The following is a 17031-nucleotide window of genomic DNA, read 5'->3' as shown; positions in this document are numbered from 1 at the left end:
TCCAGCTCTCGTCACAGGTTGAGCGGTCAGATCCACTGACCCACAGGTTGGCTGGTGTGATTCCTGCTCCCACAGATGAATGCTGTCATTGTGTCCTTGGGCAAGACACTTAACCCACCTTGCCCACAGTGTCTGGTACACTGGTGTGTGAATGGGTGAGTGGTTTGAGTGCCTTGAAGGTGGAAAAGCGCTATAGAAAAATGTGACCATTTACCATCTCTTGAAGATAAATTAGCTTCTGGAATATAGACCAAGGTTTATTCTTGTTACAGCAGATATGGACAGACCAACAGCCTCTCTCCACCAGCAGGATGTCCACATCTTGCCCCATCCTCCAAGTATCTGCCCCAGTATCTGCCCCAGCGCATTTGAGCTCTGAGTATTTAAAAATATGAGAAATACAAGTTACATACTTGCAGCTGAGGACAGGTAAGACAGCAAAGTGCACCCTGAAGGAGGAGACCGTTGTATCTGATGAACCTTAACAGATGTTAATGACTGGTCTGGGTTTCAGGTAGAAATCACATTCATTTACACAAAAACAGAATGAGAGAAGGCTACGTCCACACGACATTGCTCCTGGATTTTTTTCTTTGCGGGCTGAAAGAAATTTACATTCATACACGTGCCGGATCAGTAAATATTCACGTCCACACAACAACGGACCATCTGTATGTGGCGCTGATAACAATAATGTTAATAATAATATTTAATAATGCAAATCTCATCACCATTAAACTTCATTTTAGATATATCCCAGAAATATAGCCATTTTGTTTTGCAAAACTACAATTTATCTTAAAATTCATATAAAAGGCAAAAATCAAAGCAATATTTGGTATTTTGGTTCAAAGACTTGAAAAGACTTGGACTTGACTTGGACTTATGGGCCAGTGACTCGAGACTCGACTCGGACTTCAGGTCAAAGACTTGAGACTTACTTGCAAAACAAAGACTTGGTCCCACCTCTGATGGTAGATGAAACTGTGTGAATTTCTACAAGTCAATCTCAAGTCCCTACAAGTCCCCTAATTCATGAGAAATTATATTTTATTCACATTGTGTGACCTTCAGTGCAATGAATGAATTGAAAATAAATGAAAAATAAACACATAAATAAATGCACATATACATGACATACATACATAAAATGGCAAATGTGTATAAATCGGACAATCGGACCTTTAATAGTTTCAAATGTGTAATTATAGTATTTTATTTATTTAATTTGTATTTTGTATTGTTACATTATTTATTTTGTTTTACCAAAAAAAAAAAAAAAAGTTAAACACAAGAACAAGTTAATATTGGTTGGTTGAGCAGGTTTTGAGTTTTGTGTGTGTGTGTATGTGTGTTTTGTTTTGTTTTGTTTTTTGTAATTCATTCCTTGAATATAAACAATCTAAAGTTCAGGTAAAAACTAAATTTTAACATAAATTTTGGTTAATAATTGAACTGAAACTTAAAATCCAAACATACGTGTGTGAGGAACCTGTCCTGGCGCGTCACAGTCCGACGGGGCGGATCATGTACAATTAACTGTCAAGGTGAGAGCTGCATTTTATTTTATGGGAGTGAAGAAGATAAAACCCGGAAGTTTTCAAAAGAGTTGTGCATTTCTTCAGAACAGTGGAGTAGTGAGTGTGTGAAGTGAGGAGAGCAGCCGTAGGACCATGGCCCTGCACATCCTCCACCAGTGCTCCCGGGGGTTCAGTCCTGCCCGGGTTTGTGTGCGCTTCTCCGGCCTCTCCGCGCGCGCACAGCCGCATCTGCAGCGCGTGCACAGGTTCATCCACCGCACGAGTCACGGCTCCGGAGAGTCCAGCTCCAGCTCCAGACTGTGGCTCTACGGGCTCTATGGGCTCGGGCTCGGGGGCGCTGTCACCTTTGCAGTGGCTCTTAAGTCCCGCAGAGATTTAGCGGAGAGTCCCGGGGATTGTGAGCGGACAGATGCTGCAGGATACAGAGGAGCCGTGGAGACGAGCCGAGAGCTGCTGCAGCGGATCCAGGTCAGTGTGAGTCCGTCTGTTTGTTACACTCTGCTCACCTTATTTCACTGGGCTCGACATTAACAGGTGTCCGCTCGCCCGGGGCAACTAAAAGTTTTGTACAGTGACACAAATCTACTCCCCGTTAATAAAAACTATTTATTTGGTTGAAAAACGAAGTGACGGGTTGTCTGCTCAGGTGGATGGACAAGTCCAGTGTTGTTGACTGCCTCCCAAAACGCCCACGGTGACAAGTGCTCACATACACGCGCGTAGTTACGCTGCCTCCTGCTCCGCAGTCTTTGCCCAGTCAGTCAAAAATGTTCTACAGTTCAGACCGCGCCACTTCACCCCTTTTTCTGTCTCTCATTCTACATCACATCTTCAGCAGCTTCATTACACTGAAAAAAAAAGGTAGCTGGATTTGCGTAAAAAAGTTATGGAAAGCGGTTGCACGCAATAAAATTATGTTTAGGCTTTGAAACTTATTTTGATCCCTTCTACGCATATTTTTCTCAGAACATGAACATCACTTTTTCATGTTGATGAAATCTGATCAAATCATGCTGAATATGCATATTTATCTTATGTTACCTTATCGTGAAATGTATAAGTATGTATAATTTAATTTAATTGATCTAATTCTGTACAATAATACAAAAACAGTCTTTAGTTTTCCACAGTTCTGTATTGTCTTAAACAGAATCAAACACACACAGAGCACAAGTACAGAGACACACAGTTTGGAGCTGGACAGTGTGAAGATTTATTCCAGTGAAGAAGCTCTGGTCTCTGTGGACACAGAATAACACATGATGATCACATTCTGATGATCTACTCTGTTGTACATGTTTAAATACATTTAAAGTACTTATTACTACAATAATGAACCAGAACAGAATCACAAGAACATTAGAACTGTATCTGCAGAAACAAAACTCACCATGTGCTGCTTTTCTTCCTCTAAACACAGTAACAGGGAGGGCATCTGGTATAAAGTCTCCTAGTGCCACATCACCCTGTAGAAACACGAAAACTGTTTCAATAGAAGTTCATTTTGAAAAATTTGTTTAAAATCATTTTAGTTGGTTTACTTACTTTGTTCATCTGTGGTCTGTGTTTTGTTGGTTCTCAAACATCTTCCTTTTTTCTGAAACATCAGCTGTAACATTCATGAACTTCCCCACAGCTACAGCTGTGCGCTAAATATCACTGTTTGTAGACGACTCTGGAACAAACACATTCAAATCTTAGTACAACTGTCACACTGTTGTAGATGGACAGTCAAATACAATTTGTTTCATGGAAACAGTTCTTACATTAAGTCTAATTTCAAATAAAACACCACAAACATGTTTTAACAATGACGACATTCTAGGCCAGAGAAACATATAAAATGTTTAAAAAGTCTTACCTCCAGATCAGCTCTGATAATCCTCCTGCTCCACACTGTGTGTCCTCTGCTCCTGGAACTGTTCTGTGTCCTGTCCATTTGAATTTTCCCTCCAAAAGTTTTGGTGAGGAGAATTCCAGAGGGAGGAGCCTCACCAGAAATTATAATAAAGTCATGTTTCCTCAACCTGATTAAAACATGCAGGTCTCACATCGGCCACAATCAAGTGACCTTTGTAAGATTTAAACATGCTTTACAGAGAATCATAAAAAAGTCATGTTATTGTTGTAAATTATTTATTTTTTTTTGCAATTTGAGCAACCCCTCTCGGACCATTTTTTCAGTGTACGCATCGGAACGAAGAGCGAACTCAGAGCTAAACCCTCCAACCCAACTCCTCCAACCCAACTCCACAGTGTCCCTGTCAGGAACAAATAAAATACATATTATTAAGTGGGAAATTGGCGATATATTTATTAGGCCTACTCAGTACAATCTCAGTCACGAGTTAAAATGCTTAGGTTATTATGACCTGGATGGAGGCGAATTATGGAGAACTTTACACACACTCGTTTGGATACATCTTTACGCGCACGCGCTCCACGCTGGAGATATTTACCAGTGAGGAGTGGGATTTTGGCGTTTTGGAGTTTTGGTTCATATTATCTGTTTGTCTTAAATTTGACGTGGACACTGCAGACTGTGACCTGATGTGGATTATTACGCACTGGAGACTGGCTGTTTTCAGGTGGATACAAGTTTCACGCTGCACGCTGTTTCTTCAGCTCTTCTGTTTTAAGAGTTGTAATAGACACACTGCTCTTTGTTTGGACACATGTAGAACGTGTTGAACTTGTTAAACATGAGCGCTGTTTGCGCATCACATTTGCATAGATCGCAGTCGTGGCGCTTGAGCACCTGCACTGCAGGAACCACAGTATTTCAGATGCTGTTTGCAGCTGTTCCCTGGAAAGTGCAAGAGCCTCGACTCTAAAACCAAATTTTCTGTGAACAGTGAAAAAGTCTAACAGCATTATTGTCACAATAGCCCTTCTATGACAGTAGCCAAGATGCTCTGTCATATTTATCTATAATCACATTAGTTCTAGTTTTTAAAAGTATGATAAAGATCGTGACACCTGCACATATGAGTCTGACAACCTGAGGCACGATGTGTTTGAACTCAGATCTCTGAGTGGACACATCTTTAAGAGAACTTCTTATGGCACTTAGCAGAAAACTGCTTCATAGTGAAGAAAGTGGGTCAGATTTTTACCTGGTGCCCGGAGGGTTGACCAGGTTTTGTCAAGTTCCTAACTGGAGTTACATTCTTTTACTACAGGTTTTACAGCGGTATTTACCAGCCTCTGCACATTTACCAAACGCACATCGTGACAAATACAGGCGCACTGTGCACTTTTAGTAGGCAAACTTCAACCACATGTCGCAGTAGTCCTTCTTTGTGCCAACAATGTCATATACATTTGGATTACTTTTTGCTTCGCATTTCGTGTTGCTTTTCTAATCTGCGCGTTGAGGAGGGAGCGCGTGTGCGCTGCACGTGGGAGGAGAGCACAAAAAGATAAAGAGCAGGATGTTTTAAAACTTTCACCTGCCCTGTGATACACGCGGGTGCACGAGGACACACGCTGTTGCGGACAAGGCGCGCGCGCAGTGGAGCGCACAGGCTTCAGAGAGACGCCCCCGCGCGCCCCCGCGCGCTCCGGTACAAGTTTATTGCCGACAGCAGTTGCTGTAATGAAATCGATCGCAAAGTGTCCAAACTCCAACTAAGGTGGTAGAGTCCGAGACGAGACCAAGACCGTAAAAACGGTCTGAGGTTCTACGACATGAGTTTGTGCATATATTTAAAAATATATAATTAACTGAGCACTGTTTTGTTTTTACGGGTAAGTAAAACATTATAATCACTTGCCCGGTCAAGTATTTGTACAAGTAAATGTAAATGCTTAATGTCGAGCCCTGTTCAGGTTATTATATCAAGTTATTATCACTGAATGTGCAGCTCACGTGTGCGTGTGCTTGTGCGCGTGTGTGTGCAGGCGGAGGTGGGCGCCCCGGGGCTCGTGGTGGGAGTCTCTGTGGACGGTGTACAGGTTTGGTCTGAAGGTTTGTGTCTCGCATCTCAGGTTCACGGTATAATCACACATAATCATTTTAGTGCTTCTTTATTCCAACTTTATAACTTCATGACCATAAACCACAGCAGTGACCCCAGCTCTGACCTCAGTGACACTCACAGGTGTCAAGTACAGGCTCGGACCTGTGGTCCGGATCACAGACTACAGTCTGTGGTCAGGAAATTTTGATTGGGGATCACAACTCTTTACGATGACATTCTGATCTTTTTTGATTATAGATTAAGACTTTATATCGCAGGGTCTCTGACTTTTTTTTTTTTTCCTGTGATCCACAAAAATACCAGAGAGCCACTTATTTTAGCTGTTGGAAGAAACAAAACATTTAGATGATTGTAGAACTTAAATCAATATCCATTTATTGGTGCATAAAGTTGGGCAACAAAATGATGCATTTACAATGTTAATTTGCATTTAATTCATACATTTATAGCTCAGGACAATATGTATAATTCAGAAATCCCTTAGTGAGCTCCCTGAGAGCTGCTGGGAGCTCCTGAGCTACAGGTTGGAGACTCCTGTTATAGCAGCTGTCATACACAGAGTATAGTATAATAATTATTACCTTCACTGTTTATTCCAGGAATTGGACTTGCAGACCTGGAGAACCGTGTGCCTTGCACACCTGACACTGTGATGCGCATCGCGAGCGTCAGTAAAGCTCTGACCGCCACAGCTGCGGCGCGTTTGTGTCAAGAAGGAAAACTGAAACTGGACGAGCCTGTGCAGAAGTACGTCCCCGAGTTCCCCAAGAAACAGTTTGAGGGGAAAGAGGTGAGAGATCAAAAATACTACTGGATAACTTGACACAGAGGAGGAAATTCTGCTTAGATCATACAAGTGATACTTGTATTTGTACTTGAACACTGGGGGTGTTCTACATGTGTGTGTACGGCCAAATGTTCATCAGTTGCCGTGGTAGCACAATGCACTCACTATTAGACACTGCCAAAAAAGTTTGAATATTGTCTGAAAACTCAAGAAAAATACAAAAGAGCACATTTTCAGGAGCATATGATCAAAACGAGCGTTTCATTTTCAAAAAAGTTTAAAAAGGCGACTTAGACTTTGACTTAGACAAACTTTAATGATCCACAAGTGAAATTACTGTGAGCGTGACTAACTGTAAAACTCTAACTGTAATGTTATGTGAGAGGGAAATGTTTAACAGCACAAATCAGCTCACATGTTACAGTTCAGATAAATCTAAATAAAGATCAGATTAAAGTCTAACAAAGCCTCAGACAGAACAGGGCCTACAGGTTTTTTTAGTAGTCGTCATTTTGCAACACTACAAAACAAAAAAAAAAAAACATGGATGACATCCCCATGGATCATGACCAAAAGAGTTCAGGCTGAAGTAAAAAAAAAAAAAAAAGTACCCATAATGTTTTTTAAAGATGCCAGTTTTTTGTTTTTTTTTTACAGTTAGCATCACATCTCCCGTGAATGTTGATGACTTCAGCCGCAAATTATCAATAGTCAGGAGTACATGATGGAGCTTCAGCGTACTGTGTAACAAACGTGATTTTTCCAGGTGACCATAACTCCACGGATGCTCATGTCTCACGTGAGCGGGATTCGACACTACGAGAAGGATGGGAAGAAAGTGAGACGGGAACTGGAGAAACCTCTGGAGGAGAGGACGAGCGAGTTTGAGCCGGAGTTTGACGAGTATTACCTCAAAGATCGCTACAACAGCGTCATCGATTCACTGAACTTTTTCAAAGACGACCCTCTCATTTTCAAACCAGGTAAATTATCGTTTTTCCCAACTTGTCAATCAGTCCCTTCATTAATATACTGCACTGATTAGAGTAACATCAGTAAAATACACAAGCGATGATGGTGGAAACATTCATGAAGTACTGTTGGACAATACACTCACCCACCTTTACTCATATGATTTAGCTTGAAATCGGTTGTGCTTAAATCCAAATCAGCTTTATTTCAGATCATAAAACGAAGACAAACAAAAAGATAAATTGCAAAAAATTGGTCACATCAGCCCTAAAACAATAAAAGCAAAACCATAAAAATCATAAAATAGCAGTAAATAAGTCAAGCAAATCAAGTAAAGTATAATAATATGTTAGAATTCTGCTAAAGACTCCAAGGAGGGAAAGTGCTAGTGCTTTGTTTGTGACTGCAATTATTCCCACATTTCAGGCTCTAATGAGGAACTTCATGTATAAATGTATGTGTAGGTTAAATGAATCAAGAAATGGAGTTATAACATGCTTGACTGATATTAAAGAAAGTGACACCCAATATTATTCTGGCGTCTGGAAATGCTGGAAGAGCCAGCTGTATGTATTTTAACTATATGGACCTTGTATCACTGTAGTTTTTTTTTTTTTTTATGTATGTATGTGTGTGTGTGCTGGTGGGTTGATATATGAATGTAGTGTATTGTGGGTGTGTGTCTATCTGTATACGGCTTGGACCCTGAGTCTGTAAATAAAGTTATATATATGGGTTCGGTCAAGTGGTAACGGAGGGAAACAGGGGCAGATTTTTTACATTCAAATGTCTCTTATTCAGAAACAAGAGGGACTATTGAAATAAGTAAAGTATCAGAATGTAGGAAAGAGTTACACTCCAACAGGGTAAAGTTAAACCTGTGATATTCTTTCAAGCTGTTGACAAAAAATTAAAAAACTCATGTCGGTAACGGAGGGAATGAAATATGCAGCACTTTTTGGGCAATAAATCCAAACAGTGATAACTCTTGGTTCTCACTTACATATCCTTAACAAACTGGTTTGAATATTTGCTTCATATAGTTTTCTACCATATGGTACAAGATTAGGTTGAAAAACCTCTTACTTTTTGACTCATGAGATTTTTTATTAAGAAAGGTCATGGTAACGGAGGGAAAAGTAACGGAGGGAAAATTGTACCAGCAAGTAGAAGGTGCATGATTTTACATAATTTGTCAACTTTTTTCTTCCGAATACTTTAATATTACTTCAAAATGAAAGGAAACTATTTCTATAAAATATGTCAGTCCTTCCAAGCAATTTTTTTTTTATCATTTTAAATACATTTTAAAAAAAAAAAATTCATGTACCTTCATCAACAGTTCAAAGATGGAATAACACAAGATATGATGAAATACATCCATTTATTTACATGATTTGCAGGTCTTTGAAATTTGGCAAATAATTTTTGTTCCATGTTTCATACATGGTCTGTTTAAAATGTATGTAACTTTAGAACCAAAAATGGTACAGAAAAAAGGTCAACAGTTTCATAAACTAGAGTACATATGTATCTGTTTAATAAATTTTTATATCAGACGCATTAACTTGAATTTTTGGCCTTGCTGTTTACTTCTGCTTGACCAGGCCCATATATAAGTAAAACAAGTAAATAAAATAAATAAAAGACACAGAGGACCACACAGCTCACGCGCTGTTAAAAGACAGAGAAGACAGAGGGTAAAAGTGGGTTTTAAAACGAGACTTAAAGGAACAGTTCGGAATTTTGGACATAAGACCTCATTTCCTCGTGATCCAGAGTGTTGGAGACGTGTGGAGACACTTTTTGAAATATTCCATCCAGTCCTTGTATTTGCAGAGGCTCTAAAACTTACCCGCTCCACAAAACACCTGAAAAAAATGTATTATTACGCCAGACTGTCCGTGTAAATGTCTGTGTCGAAAGAATCAGTTTAGAAGTAAAACCAACCTTGCATTTGAAGGATTTACGTCTGAGCAGCAGCACTGAGTTGTACTTCCTGACAGAAAGCAGCGGTGGACTGATATGACCCCACACCTGTCTTACCAGCTCTGTAATAGTTTGTTTACCTGTACCTTTGTTTACCAATTGAGAAGCTGTGGCATGACCTTAAAAATGCAGTTCATGCTCAGACACCCACATGTGGCCGATTTAAAACAATTCTGCAAAGAAGAGTGGGCCAAAATTCCTCTACAGCGACGTGAAAGACTCATTGCTCGTAATCACAAATGCGTGTCTGGAGTTGTTGCTGCTAAGCGTGGTTCAACCAGTTATTAGTTTTAGGGATCAATTAGGTTTAGGGAGCGCCCATGTAGGTTCAGATGGCTTTTTCTATGGAGTAAGAAAGCGTTCAGAAATATTCATGCGCATAGGATAAAAATCTGTGCATATTTGTCTGAAGTTGAGCATAAAATACATATTCATAAACTCTCGAATGAGTCCAGTCGTACATAAAATGTTTTGTGTGTATTTTATCCATCAGAATACAAATTGAAAAGTTACAACATTCAAGAATTACAATCACGAAATGAAAATGTACAATTATCCTTTTGTCAGTATGAATACGAACATCGTGTTTTAGTCCTGGTTCAGTCCTGGGATCAGTCCTGGTTTAGTCCCGATTTAGTCCTGGTTCAGTTCTGGGATGAGTCCTGGCTCAGTCCTGGTTCAGTCCTGGTTCAGTCCTGCTTCAGTCCTGGTTTAGTCCTGGTTCAGTCCTGGTTCAGTCCTGGTTTAGTCCTGGTTCAGTCCTGGTTTAGTCCTGCTTCAGTCCTGGTTCAGTCCTGGTTTAGTCCTGGTCAGTCCTGGTTCAGTCCTGGTTCAGTCCTGGTTAGTCCTTCAGTCCTGGTTCAGTCCTGGTTTAGTCCTGGTTCAGTTCTGGGATGAGTCCTGGTTCAGTCCTGGTTTAGTCCTGGGATCAGTCCTGGTTCAGTCCGTATGCGGTGCAAAAGTTCGTGATCTCAATCGATGTTTCTTCTGCTCGATAAATAACGCCTGTGAAGTGATGAAGTATTTTTGACAGTCGAGTCGTCATGTAAATTTGTATTCATACTGAAGAAAGAGTAAATTTTCATTTTGTGATTGTAATTCGTTCTAACTTTTCAATTCGTATTCTAATGGATAAAATACACACAACACATTTTGTGTTCGACTGGACTCATTTGAGAGTTTACGAATATTTATTTTATGCTCAACTACAGCCAAATATGCACAAATTTCTATCCTATGCACACAAATATTCTGAAAGCTTTCCACACAGCTGCCATAGTGACACATAGAGCTCAGGAAGAAACCTGTTCCAGTTACAGCCACATTCATATCATCACAACTCACGAGAGCAGAGTAAAATTCCGCTGCTGCTGAGAAAATAGTCCTTCAACGTGCGACGATTCATGCGATACAAGATTAGTTTTACTTATAAAATTATTCTATCGACACAGACATTCACATGGACAGTCTGGTGTAATAATAGATTTTCTTCGGGTGTTTTGTGGAGTGGGTAAGACTGTTTTTAGTGGCACCAGTGACCTCTGCAAATACAAGGACTGGATGGAATATTTTAAAAAGTGTCTGGGGGGATGTTCGGACGTGGGGGGGCAGAGCGTTCCAGAGTTTGGGGCCAACCACAGAGAGGGCCCTATCCTCCTGGTTTTAAGTCTCGTTTTAGCCCCAGTGAGCTGGAGCTGGACCTCGGACCTCAGAGCACGTGCGGGGGAGTAAATCTGGATGAGGTCCAAGACGTACTGTGGGGTCAGTCCATTCAAAGCTTTAAAAACAAACAATAAAATCTTAAACTCAGCTCTAAAACGAACTGAAAGCAAACGCAACAACGCTAAAATCGGGGTAATAGGGGTCGCGCAGCAGAATTTTGGATGACCTGTAGGTGAGAAAATGCATGGAGAAGAGGAGATAAAAAAGTGCGTGACCTGTTCAAATGAATTAAAAGATAAGAAAGGCTTAAATTCAGATAAAAGCCGCAAATGATAAAAGCCAGATTTTACAACCGCATTTACTACATATGATCCTTTGCTCCATTTCACCATAAAGAACTCTAAATGTAGACTATAAAGAACATTTCCATCTCGATTCTTTGGCATGTTAAGGGTTTTTAAAAGGAAAAAGTAGCATTTCTTCAATTCTGTTAGCATTTTCACAATATTGCAAAAATTATATATACCATGAGATTTGCATATCCTATGGAGTAAGAAAGGTTTCAGAAACATTCGTGTGCATAGGATAGAAATCTGTGCATATTTGTCTTTATTGAGCATAAAATAAATATTTGTAAACTCTCAAATCCAGAGTCCAGTTGTACATAAAATATGTTGTGTGTTTTATCCATCAGAATACGAATTGAAAAGTTACAACATCAAGATTTACAGTCACGAAATGAAAATTTACGCTTTCTTCGGTACGAATACAAATTCAGAGACGCAAATCGACTGTCAAAAATACATCATCACTTCACAGGAGTTATTTATCGAGCAGAAGAAACATCGACTGAGATCACAGGCATTTGCACCACATACGGACTGAACCAGGACTGAACCAGGACTAAAACACAATGTTTGTATTTGTTCTGAAGAAAGCGTAATTGTAAATTTTCATTTCGTGATTGTAATTCTTGATGTTGTAACTTTTCAATTTGTATTCTGATGGATAAAACACACAAAACACATTTCGTGTACGACTGGACTCATTCAAGAGTTTACGAATATTTATTTTATGCTCAACTACAGACAAATATGCAAAGATTTTCCAAATATGCATGGATTTCTTAGCCAGGCTGGCGCCACCGAGTGCCTCTGCTCAATTTCATTTCTCTCCAGTGACTAGGTCAGGAATCAAAATACACTAGACGGTTCACAAAAACCCCAGATGTGCAAGTTCGGGCACCAGCCAATCAGCGAAGAGTCATGTCAACAATTCCCAAGATCGAGGATTTAAAGCCGGAACAAAGAGAATTTTTGGTGAATTTCATCAAGGGGAAAGACGTTATTGTCCTTCTTCCTACGGGATTTGGGGAAAAGCTTAATATACCAGTTAACCCTGTTAGCAGCGCATTACATATGTCATGACCAAATAGCAGCGATTGGTCAAATGATAAAAAGTACCCGCCTACTGTCGACCAAACGAAATTTAAGGCTGCAAGGTCAGACGGTTTGTACAAAGTGAAACGAAGTAAAACCGGCTGATGATCAGGCTATGGATTTATGTCCTATGCACACGAATATTTCTGAAAGCTTTCTTACTCCATAATATCATTACATCCATATCCTACAAACTAATTCATTGTTTTAAAACTGGTCTAAAATGACTATCCATAGGCACCACGTACCTGTACTCCTCCCACGCCTTCATCCTGCTCAGTGCTGTGATGGAAAGAGCCGGTGCAGTGCCTTATCTGGACCAAATGGGGGCGATGTTTCGTGACTTGGGCATGTTCCACACTGTGCCAGACAAGAACGACCCCCTCATCTACCACCGCTCCAGGTACGCCCACTTTACCCCTCTAAATGTCTGTTCAGTATTCAACATTTGCATTTTTTTTACCGTACCGACAAAGTTATAACTACATTTTTTTAATCTTTGGTGTATTCACTGGAAATATAAGAATCTATGAATGAATAATTTAATGTTTTGGCAATTACATGAACTTTATAGGTCCTATATTATGCAAAATTTACTCTCAATATTGTTATCTCATGAAAAACAGACCTGGAGTTGTGTTTTGTTTCATTCACACATGTTGGAATATTTTTTTTATAAGTCTGTCTGTGCTCCCAAGCTCAAATTGTAAAAATAATCAAAATACTCACACCCATGATTGTTAGAATACTTTTTTATCCCACTGACTTCCATTCAAAATGGCATTATTTACTGGCATCACTTTGCCCGTATATTTTTATTCTCTGGTGTTGAAACCCCTTCAAATGTTATTTGAGGTTAAAATGATATGGGTGTGTTCACAATCCCTGCAAATACACAATCCCTGTAAATCCCATAGAACTCCAAAGGAAAACAACTCCAGCTGTGTTTGCATATGGGCCTACACAAGGTGTAATGGGGTGAGTTAGGTTTGAATTGTTAAAAAAATAAATAAATCACAAATTTAAAATTTTCTTAACAGGAGAAACCTGTAAAAATCCACAATTTATGATTGTCTAGTGTTATGTCATTGTCAGCGCAACCAAAAAATGTGCGGTTATAATGGAAGTCAATGGGCTTTTAGGGGAAAAGAGTGTTTTGTGCAAAAACTAAACAAACAAACAAAAAAAGCCAAAATCAATGTTGGCACTATTTTATGACACCCCCAGCCTCTGATAACCCCAACACAAACAAATTTAAATTAGTTGAAAAAAAGAAAAAAAAATAAATATATATATATATATATTTTGTATATCTTTCATGCACTTAATTTGATACTTTTTCTGTCAAAAATGTCATTTAAGAGGTTAAAATTTCAAAGTATTATATATTATTTGGTATATATGATTAGTGCAGAAGTAAATTAAGATAATATGGTGTTCTTTTCCAGCGTGCATTTTTATCACAAAGGACCACAGGTGTGATTATTTTAACGGGGTGCACGAGGGTTAATTAATTAGTTGGAAATGTAATAATTACGAAACTGAAACTCATTTACAACAGAGGTTATATTAATTATAGCGCTATATTTTTACGGTCAACCACAACAGCCTGTGATACCAAATCTCCCGTTAAACTCTGCTGGAATGCCGTGACGTCACCGATAATAGAATTCTGTTTTTCAGGTTCTACCATCTGAACAAAAAACGCCGAGTGGTGAACACCCCGTACGTGGACAACTCCTGCAAATGGGGCAGCGGCGGCTTCCTGTCGACCGCCGGGGACCTGCTTCGGTTTGGAAATGCTCTCCTGTACAGCTATCAGATTACGAAGCTCAAGGACACGGAGGGGATGCTGCCCGGCTTTCTCAAACCAAACACTGCTCGGGAACTGTGGACTCCCGTGACGAAGACGGAAGGAAGCTGGGATAAAGACGGACAGTACGCGCAGGGTTGGTTAGTTGTGGAGGAAGAGCAGAAGTACGGGCAGTGCAGGAAGCGCAGGCACTACGTCTCGCACACGGGGGCCGCTGTGGGGGCCAGCAGCGTGCTCTTGGTGTTACCTGCGGAGAAACTCGAGCAGAAGAAGCAGCTGCCTCAAGGTGTGGTGGTCTCTATTATTATGAATATGCAGTTTGTGTATTTATACGAGACTGCACAGGCTATTGCGCACGAGTTTGAACGAGCCAGACTCCAAAAGATGTGAGATTGGTTACTGCCTCCTTTCTGATTTCTTACTTTTTTGCATGTGCATATTAAACAAAGATAACCCAAATAAACATAAGATGCAGTTTCTCTGTGATGGTTTTATTTGTTAAGAGAAAAATACTACCCAAGCCTACATGATCCTGTGTGAAAAAGTAACGGTTAAATGATGAGGTATCTGTGATTAATCATATTATTGTCGAAAGCTGAGTTCGGTTTCAGTGCCACACCCAGACCTGATGCCGCCAGACGTTTCAAATCAAGAGATCACTTAAATAGAACCTGTCTGTCAAGGTGAAGTAGACCGTACTGTGAACCCAAGACATCATGCCGCGATCCAAACAAATTCAGGAGGAGATAAAACGTAATTGACATGTCTCAATTTGAAAAAGGTTTCAAAGTAGTTTCTAAATCTTTGGGACTCTATCCAACTACGGTGAGAGCCATGATCCACAACAGGAGAAGGCACGGGACAGCGGTGAACCTTCCCACGAACGGCCGAGCTACAAAAATTACCCCAAGAGCAGAGCGACGACTGATCCAAGAAGTCACAAAGGAACAACTGCAGGATTCACTCGCCTCAGTAAAGGTCAGTGTTTATGATTCAACCATTAGAAAGAGACGAGGCAAAAATGGCACGCACGGCAGAGTTCTAAGGCGGACGATACTGCTGACAAAAAGAACATAAAGGCTCGTCTAGTTTTTTGCCAAAAAGCATCTATGATCCCCTAACGTTTTGGGAAAATATTCTGTGGTACTGATGAAACAAATATCAAGCTTTTAGAAGGAGTGAATCCCGTTACATCTGTCATAAAATGAACACAGCATCTGATAAAAAGAACCTCATGCCAACCGTGAAATATAGTAGCAGTAGTGTCATGGTTTGTAGCTTTGTCGCTTCAGGATCTGGGCGATTTTCTGTAATTGAAGGAACCATGAACTCTGCTCTCTACCAACAAATCCTGAAGGAATGTCCAACCATCAGTTCATGACCTCAAACTGAAGCGCACTTGGACTCTGCAGCAGGACAATGATCCAAAGCACACAGGCAAGTCCACTTCTGAATGGCTTAAAAAAAACAAACGAGGGTTTTGGAGCAGCTTAGTCAAAGTCCAGACCTGAACTCAATTGAGAAGCTGTGGCACGACTTTAAAAATGCAGTTCATGCTCAGACACCCTCGTGTGGCCGATTTAAAACAATTCTGCAAAGAAGAGTGGGCCAGAATTCCTCTACAGCGACGTGAAAGAGTCATTGCTAATAATCACAAATGCTTGTCTGGAGTTGTTGCTGCTAAGCGTGGTTGAACCAGTTCTTAGGTTTAGGGAGCAATTAGGTTTAGGGAGCGCCCGTGTAGGTTCAGATGGCTTTTTCTATGGAGTTCAGAAATATTTGTGCACATAGGATAGAAATCCGTGCATATTTGGTTGTAGTGGATCATAAAATAAATATTCATAAACTCTCAAATCGTACATAAAATGTGTTGTGTGTGTTTTATCCATCAGAACACGAATTGAAAAGTTACAACATCAAGAATTACAATCACGAAATGAAAATTTACAATTACGCTTTCTTCAATATGAATACAAACATCGTGTTTTAGTCCTGGTTCAGTCCTGGTTCAGTCATGGGATCAGTCCTGGTTTAGTCCTGGTTCAGTCCTGGTTCAGTCCGTGTACGGTGATAAAGTGCGTGATCTCAATTGATATTTCTTCTGCTCAATAAATAATGCATGTGAAGTGATGATGTATTTTTGACAGTCGAGTCACATCTGTAAATTCAAGTTCATCCTGAAGAAAGCGTAATCGTAAATTCTCTTTTTTTTTTTGTGATTTAAATTCTTGATGTTGTAACTTTTCAGTTCGTATTCTGATGGATAAAATACACACAATACGTTTTATGTACGACTGGAGTCATTCGAGAGTTTACGAGTATTTATTTTATGCTCAACTACAGACAAATATGCACAGATTTCTATCCTATGCACACGAAAGTTTCTGAAAGCTTTCTTACGCCATATTTTCCCCCATAATAAATAAAATCAGCACATTCAATTCAAACATTTTGTGTTTACTTGTGAGTTATCTTTGTCTAATATTGAGAGTGATAAAGGTACAAAACAAGTAAGAAATCGGTAAGGTGAGACAGTACTGTACATGTGTTTTTCCCTTTAATGGAGCTTAACAGTGACCACCAATTCCCCTGATTCCAGAACTAAATTTCACATTCACTTTTACCATAGATTTTCCAAAAAAAAAGCATTAAGAGTCTGAAAGCTTGCTCAGTGGCAAGTAATGAGCACAAGACCTTTAGCTTTATTCAAATCCGTTTCTGAAACTTTATAAACTGGCAACATTTTCACTTTCATTGCTGTACCTGGAATGTTCCACAGTGTGACATTAAACAGCTCTACTTTACATTTATTCAGTTACAGGTGGTTTTATAGCTCAAAAATCAA

At 39.8% G+C, this 17031-nt stretch overlaps 1 protein-coding gene across 2 annotated transcripts; it reads left to right on the top strand.

The window, feature by feature from the left end:
• Positions 1–1585: 1585 nt before the first annotated feature.
• LOC110156541 (serine beta-lactamase-like protein LACTB, mitochondrial) lies at positions 1586–15918 on the top strand. 2 transcript variants are annotated; one of them, XM_020920744.2, is made up of 6 exons: positions 1586–2009; positions 5445–5511; positions 6124–6314; positions 7078–7294; positions 12611–12776; positions 14057–15918. In XM_020920744.2, the coding sequence occupies exons 1-6, from the start codon at positions 1674–1676 to the stop codon at positions 14574–14576; spliced, it is 1497 nt and encodes a 498-aa protein (XP_020776403.2). In that variant the 5' UTR covers positions 1586–1673; the 3' UTR covers positions 14577–15918. The 2 variants fall into 2 exon arrangements, with proteins under 2 accessions (XP_020776403.2, XP_020776402.2); XM_020920743.2 differs by having other exon boundaries at positions 1586–2015.
• The last annotated feature ends 1113 nt before the right edge of the window (positions 15919–17031 follow it).

Source organism: Boleophthalmus pectinirostris, unplaced genomic scaffold (genome assembly GCF_026225935.1).
Source record: "Boleophthalmus pectinirostris isolate CB_2022bp ecotype Guang Dong unplaced genomic scaffold, ASM2622593v1 HiC_scaffold_2, whole genome shotgun sequence".
Lineage (NCBI taxonomy): Eukaryota > Metazoa > Chordata > Actinopteri > Gobiiformes > Gobiidae > Boleophthalmus > Boleophthalmus pectinirostris.
This window is presented reverse-complemented; position numbering and strand designations above follow the sequence as displayed.